Raw genomic sequence first — 7846 nt, 5'->3', positions numbered from 1 at the left:
CTCCCCCAGAGAGGGACGGGAAAGGAATGAGATGAAACCCACAGATAAAAATAGACAAGGGAAACCAAGAGTCTGTCACACAGAACACACACACACACGTATACGCACACGCACACACACACACACACACACATACACACACACGATAAAGGGTGCTTTACATGCTGCGACATCGCTAGCGATAGCTAGCGATGTCATGCGCGATAGCACCCGCCCACGTCGCTGTTTCGTCATGGGGGTGATTTTGTCATGGGGGTGATCGTTGCCGTAGTGAACAATATCGCTACGGCAGCGTCACACGCACATACCTGCTTAGCGACGTCACTGGAGACACCGAACAATCTCTCCTTTAAGGGGGAGGTTCGTTCGGCGTCACAGCGACGTCACTGCGGCGTCACTAAGCGGTCGCCCAGTAGCAGAGGAGGGGCGGAGATGAGCGGCCGAAACATGCCGCCCACCTTCTTCCTTCCTCATTGCCGGTGGACGCAGGTAAGGAGATGTTCGTCGTTCCTGCGGTGTCACACATAACGATGTGTGCTGCCACAGGAACGACGAACAACCAGCGGCCTGCACCACCAACGATATTATGAAAAGGAGCGACGTGTCAACGATCAACGATTTTTGACGTTTTTGCGCTCGTTGATCGTCGCTCCTAGGTGTCACATGCTGCGATGTCGCTAACGACGCCGGATGTGCGTCACTATTGACGTGACCCCGACGATATATCGTTAGCGATGTCGCAGCGTGTAAAGCACCCTTAAGACAATAGGAGATTCAGGAGGAAAAACAAAAGGAGGAAGGAAGGAACAAAACAACAGGGGTAAATTCCACAACCGCACCAAGCTATGAGCACAACTTTCTCTAGAAAGTCTGGGACACCACACCTCACAGACCAACAAAGACATACTATAGCTGGCATGTGTGGTAGGATTCAACCAACATAAATAGGAGGGAGCAGATGTGATAGTCCTCCCCTACAACATGTGATCAAAGGAGCAAGCAGACCAGCACAGATAAAATCAGCACACAGTAGGTCAATACCTGAGTCTGCCTGTGTTGATCCCAGACACCAGAGAAACCATTGGGTGGACTGTCAGTATGTGCAATCTGAACAGAGCATAATGCCGCCATGACAGTCAGTGAAGTTTGTGCAAAACTCCATGTAATATCCTGTCTCTATATGACACATGTTCAGAAGCAGCAGCATGGAGGACATTATACAACAGTACTGAGCAGTGTAACTGTGCATCAAGCACTGGGTGAGATAAAACACTTACTAAAAAGCAGCACAATCTGTATCTCACTTTAGGTCATGTCACTTACCCTAAACATAGAAATCAATACCAGCTGTAATTTGAAACCTCAGTGAGCTGTATTGTTCAGACCAAGACAGAAAATAACAGGTTTTTTTTTATAGTAAATGATAATGAGTTTGAAGAGGACATGTAAAAAAAGACATATGACATTTTTGCTCATATATATATATATATATATATATATATATATATATATATATATATATACATTTTTTTTTAATTTTTTTTTGAATCTACCATATGGTTCCAGAGATATGGTTTTTTTTATATAGTGCTAACTTTTATGGTCTTCACCAAGAGGGAGGTGCTCACAGTGTAATAATGCAAATCAGCCGCCTAAAAACACGCCCCAGAGGATCTGGTAAGCCACGCCCTCTTGGTAAGAACCATGAAAATAATCACTACATAAATGGTAAAGCCTCCGGCACTGTATGGTGGATTTAAAAAAGGAAAATAAATACTCAGGAGGAACAAAACTAGATCAAAAAGTGTCCACTTTTTACTTGGTGACAGGTTCTCTTTAAGAGTTAGAGGAAAGGAAAGGAGATGAAGTGGCTCATAAGTGGAGAAAGAAAGCGGTTTCTCCGATAAAACAAATTACAAAGCTTATTTAATTTTCTTCTACTATTGATGTATGCAAAGTTTGCTGAAACTAGTCTTCATCAGCTCTATTTGTACTTACAGGAGATAAAACAGTTCACACCCCTTTTTTGGGCGTTTTCCTTTTTTTCCTTTTTTTGATTCATTTAAACAATATTTGGTCAATTTTAGGTTGGTCTCGGGCACTGTATAGATTTTCTTTTGTTTCTCCTGATGAAGGATATAGATACTTCGAAACGCGTTGATAATAAAACTGCTATCATACATTATACCCTGGATTCTTTTGATGGCTTTTATTCCATACCAACTAGCATCGCCGCACACCCACATACAGAATCATAGAATGGTGGAGTTGGAAGGGACCTCCTGGGTCATCAGGTCCAACCCCTGCTCAACCAACATCAGCTGAAATGACAGAGACCACTGAATTCCTGCCACCTACTAAAATTAATGACACGACTCTGCTTAACCTGTCCCTGTCTACACAGCAAAGCTGTCAAAAAAACGGAACTGTCTGTTCTATTAGCAATATAAGAGATACTTTTTTCTGGATTTTTTCCACCATCTAATAAATACATTTGAATAATATCTATATAATAAAAACCTGAAATAAAAAATGCGTCATTTTCTAACGGCACAGTGCCTCGAACTATAACACAGTTGAAATCTTTCCCCGAAAAAATATTATATCACATTGAGATGCAAAACATAACACATCATATAATGTGTCATATGCACTAAAATAGTGCATGGTGTTTTTTTCTAATTACCATAAAAGATTGAATTTAATTAATAAAATATTAAAATTATATTAATTATTATAATACAAATATTTTATTAATCATTGCAATATTATATTAATTATGAAAATATTAATACAATAAAATTAGATTTAATTATTAATGAATAAAAAATAAACAAGAATCCAAAAATAGACATATTAAAAAAGGTTATCCAGTTGTATCTAAAGACCTACAACTTTTTAATAAAATTTGCTTTTCGGCAAAAAATTGATGCTCAGGTGGTACCGTCTACCATGTGCCACTTGTAATAGTAGCATGTGGAAGAAGGCAATTTAAAATCTTGGATCTTAGAGCCGAGAAGCAACATCTATGTGATTCTAGCCACTATTTACGGGAAATATGGAAAGAAGAGTAGTCAGGAAAGCCGGGGTCTGGTAATGGGAGGACACGTGTGAGCACAAGGTGTAAACAGAGGCGTAGTCAGGTCAATATCTGAGAGTCAGAATTCCAGGAGAGCACATAATAGTTTCAGGGAGAAAACAGAGACGTGGTCAGGAAATGGTCCGAGGTCAAAAGGCAGGAGGTCACAACAGGAACAGGGAGCGGGCAGAGAGAAATCAAATTCACAATTAAAAAAAATCCCTTTAAAATTTTAATGTAGGGTCTCTGAGGTTGAGTCTTCGGTGAGCGGGGGAGCCATTTGCGTTTTATTTAAGGTGCCGACCTCCGCAGCAAGGCAGGGTGAAACTTTAGAGGTAACATCAGGGCCTCTCAGGTATATTATACATCTTTACTTTTTTTTCTCCTGCAATCACCCTCTAGTCCACCCTCTTTTTATGGAGTGTTTTTCGTACATGCACTTATAGTGTTTTAATGATCATGATTAAAAATAATAATTTTAAAGGGATTTTTTTTATTATGAATTGGTATTTGGATCTCTTGTTTATCTGATATTGGTTAGTTTTTCCAGAGAAAAGTCAAATAACTTCCGGGGTCAGAAAACAAAGATCAGAACACTAGTAGAGACGCAAGTCAACAGCACTACTGCAGAACCAGAGAATACAACTGGCAAGGTTCTGGGCGAGCATGCTCAGTAAAGAAGCAGAGCAATTACCAGGAAGGTGGAACACCTGAGAGTTCAGCACCAACATGGAATCCTGCGCTGTCAATCAAACTGCTAGTTCAAAAAGTAAGGAAAGCGCAGCAGAGCATCTCCAAAGGCAAGATGCTCTGCATAGAGGAATCGTATCACTGCCAGGTCTGTATTCCAGGAAAACGCAGCAGAGCATCTTCAAGTCTGCAAGATGCTCCGCACAGAGGAATCATGCCAATCTACCTCTGCGCTCCCTATAGCTACTCCACTAAAACATAGCACTATCTAGTCTGCCCGTCCTATTGATTGCATATATGGTAGAACTCCAAATGCTGCTACATTTGTAGACCCAGGATCCAATTTCTTCAAATCAACTTTCTTAAAGGAATATTCCACATTACGCGCAACCTCATGTCGGTATCTTTTCCAAAGAAGAAAGAACCACAACGGACACACAGAGCAGTCACAGAAAGGACTTTAATTTCCCGCTGTACCCAACTGGCATCTCCCTCCACACTGATATATGTGCTGCGGAGAGAGAGGGCGACACACGTTTTTAATGTAAAAACTTGTGCTTGTCAATTCCAGATGATTTCTCTTCCTGCAAAGTCCCAGAAAGGCTCCTGATTTTGAGTAACTCAGATAGGATCCAGACCAGCTAGATGTACAGAAGGTTTACGGTGTCAGGACCCAAACAACGTGGTCAATAAATCCCTCTAAGCTTCCCCTCTTTCTACTGTGCAGAAGGCCTTGTACAGTAGGATTGGGTATCGTGTCGTTTGTGCATAAGTCCTGTTTCCCCCTGAAGAACCGGTGTCTCCATCCCCTCCATTACAGGAAAGGTCACAGAAGGTTCCAGAAAGCTTGTGTGCTGGTCTCTCTCTTGGTTTAAGGCACTGCTTCATGGGCTCAGCATTCATGTACCACAACCCAAGCAGAACTATATCCCTCGAGATCCCCAAACCAGCGGCGGGAGGGGCTCACAGGAGGGCAAAGATGTGGATCAGTTTTCCTCAGGGCAAATTGGAGGAGCACGTCGAAAAATTCTTGGTTAGCTCTTGAATATGATATGGTGTTTGTCTTGTTCTGCGTCACATGGCAGCATTGGGTGGTGGGATCTAGAGAAACACACAACATTAAGACCCTCAGGAAAGCAGTGTCAATACGTCCTCCAGATGCATCGTCTACTGATGTTGAATATATCTGTACACTTCGAGGAATCAACGAGGTCCACTCATGACACAGTACAACCATTTAGAACAACATGGATAGGAGTTAACTTGGCATGAGCGTAGCCTGGAATCCAAAAAAATTCTCTCTACTCGGAAAGTGTACAGAGATATTAAACATGACTACTCGATGCAGAACTTTAATTGAAAGGTTTGAGGTGCCCTTAACATGATTGCTGAGACATAAGGTATCTTAAGAAGTGTGCCTCCATGTTACCTGCTCCGTCAAAAAAAAGTTGTGAACTACTGTGCTATTCACACGGTGCTCTCAAGCATCCACTCTGTGCTGCTAAATGTGACTCTTCGATGTCCAAGGGCAGCTTCTGGGTTGTTTAACTCCAAGGCGGACATGTGTCTCTTTGTCCGTGCCCTGCGAGGATAACTGTGGCTCTGGAACAAGGTGTAGTCTCCATCGAAGGAGAATCTATGTTGATAAGTCCTGGGAAGAGCTTTGGGCCCTACATGTGCTTGCCCTTCCGTAATCAGACATAATGAGGTGGTGGAGCCCAATGCGCTGGTCTCTGTCTGGTCTCCTGAGAGAGAAGACAGAAGAGCCACGGTTTGAAGATCACTAGATGTCTTAGTTCTCCTCTTGTCCATTTCAGTCAGAGGAGCTGGAATAGGTGAACAAGGTCGGTTCTCACCTTTACCATGGTCTTTGCCCTCCATTGAGGGCTCTTTGGAAGCTGGGGGCAAAGGTTCATAGTTATTTTCTCCCAACTTGGCACAGGAATGAGCACAAGCCATGCCTTGTTGCCCATTTGTTTGGGAATACACATTGCTGACCCTCGCTTTGCCACTTTCCTCTTGACCGCTATACACTTTATATCGGATCATCAGGATGATAATAAACACCAACACGGAAGCTACAATGATTCCTCCGATGATGATAATCATAGTTCCGCCTAGAAATTGGGTGTGGAGCGGTTGGCATTGTGCAGTTTCTTCTTTTGTATTGAACTGGACGCATCCCACCACCCGCGTGGCAGTAAGTGAAGTCATCCCATCATCATAGACGGCCAGGACACAGAGGTCATACTCCCGACCAGGAGCCAAGTCATTAACCAGGAAGCTTCGATTACTCGGCGGGATCATTCTGTATGAAGAGAACAGAAAAGAACAAAAAAAGTTTTTAGTGCACGCAGAAGAAACATGTTCTATCATTTCTACATAAAAGTGTTTACAACCGATGTACAGTAAATAACAATGTCAGTGTCAGAGTCAGCATGATTCATACCTAAGATCCTACTCAAGACAGGGCCATTAAGTGGTGACTGGTCACTGGGGTCTATTTCTCATGGGATGACTCACATATAACCTATTGCACGTTATTACTGATAAGTACTATATGCAACATGACAACAAAAAGATTAAAAGGAACTTGTCCTGTACAGAAATTATATTTACCTGCAGCTATAGGGGTTAATATGTGGGATAACAGCTGAAAAATTATAAATGGCCTTTATGGAGCAGCAGCTACAGGTAGAAGATGAAGTTATGTCCTCCCTGCAGCTGCTCGCTTCATATCATGGGGGCAGAGCAGGGAGTAATCACTCCCCACACGTTGCAGAAAATGCTACAGACTAGACTGTGAAAGTGCCAGGGAGTGAATAAAGCCGTGATCACTGTATAATTACCGGTGACTGTTACATCTCTCTGCAGTGCTCTGATGACTGAAAGTGAGCAGCCGCAGGGAGGATACAACTTAATTTCCTCCTTGTAGCCGCTGATATATTAAAGAATCCTAACATGATTCTGTTACTTATCTGAAGAGTAACCCTATATCTTCAGGTAAACAGCGCTTCAGGACATGAAAAGTTCCCTTTAAAGGGTGCCCCTCAGGAGCTATAGGGACACCAAACTAATTACATTAATTAATAAGGTAGTAAAAGACAAGTTCAGACATATCTTCCTGGCCACAAACAGATTATACATAGATAAAAAAATCATGCTGGGATATTAATGGTAATTAGACTGCACTGACAGTAAGCAATCGAGGAAAAGTACACCAATGGAAGTCCAATTCCTGCCAAGTGCACCGAAGACAAGCCAAATGTCACCAAGAGCTCCAAGGTCAGTACAATTCCTGCTAAGTGCACCGAAGGCAAGCCAAATGCCATGAAGAGCCCCAAGGGCAGACCAATTCCTGCTAAGTGCACCGAAGACAAGCCAAATGCCACCAAGAGCTCCAGGGGCAGACAACTTGCCACTAAGTGCACGGAGTCAAGCCAAATGCCACCAAGAGCCCCAATGGCAGGCCAATTCCTGCAAAGTGCACCGAAGGCAAGCCAAATGTCACCAAGAGCTCCAGGGGAAGACCAATTGCCTCTAAGTGCACAAAGGCAAGCCAAATGCCACCAAGAGTCACAAGGACAGGCCAATTCTGGCCAAATGCACCGAAGGCAAGCCAAATGCCACCAAGAGCACCATGGTTCACTGTGGGCATACATTGCGAGTGCATTGATTATCTGGGTTGGCACTAGCCGGGAATAGTGCAAAGTATAATTGCTTGACCACAAATCAGTTTAGCTTTGTCATATGTGCTAAATCTGGCCAGTGCATTATTTCGTGCCTGGCGCCAATCCATGGGCGTAACTGGCGTATTTGCTATAGCCCTACATTTACCATAGCTGGAGAGAGTTCTAGGCAAGAAATAATGCGGAGGACTGATGCACTTTGCAGGAGATTGGTGCACTTGCAGTGGATTTGTGCACTTACAGCCTCATTGACTGTGTCAATCCAGGCTAGGGCATACACCACTGTGTACTTCCATCTCATGTACTTAGCTGACATTTTCTCTGTGCCCCTACTCCTTCAATGGCTGAGGCTAGTTCTATGAGAGGAATAAAGCAGGATATACATGTA

At 43.0% G+C, this 7846-nt stretch overlaps 1 protein-coding gene across 4 annotated transcripts in view; it reads right to left on the bottom strand.

Annotated features, from left to right (window-relative positions):
* Nucleotides 1–4211: 4211 nt before the first annotated feature.
* The window catches only part of LRFN1 (leucine rich repeat and fibronectin type III domain containing 1), a 268291-nt gene continuing 264656 nt past the window's right edge, over nt 4212–7846 (bottom strand). For 3 of the 4 annotated variants that reach the window (XM_075323480.1, XM_075323478.1, XM_075323479.1), the window contains exon 4: nt 4212–6077. In XM_075323480.1, coding sequence (XP_075179595.1) covers nt 5237–6077 — 841 coding nt within the window. In that variant the 3' untranslated portion in view covers nt 4212–5236. The remainder of the gene's footprint in view (nt 6078–7846) is intronic. The other variant, XM_075323481.1, reaches the window with a different exon arrangement.

Source organism: Anomaloglossus baeobatrachus, chromosome 9 (assembly GCF_048569485.1).
Source record: "Anomaloglossus baeobatrachus isolate aAnoBae1 chromosome 9, aAnoBae1.hap1, whole genome shotgun sequence".
Lineage (NCBI taxonomy): Eukaryota > Metazoa > Chordata > Amphibia > Anura > Aromobatidae > Anomaloglossus > Anomaloglossus baeobatrachus.
This window is presented reverse-complemented; position numbering and strand designations above follow the sequence as displayed.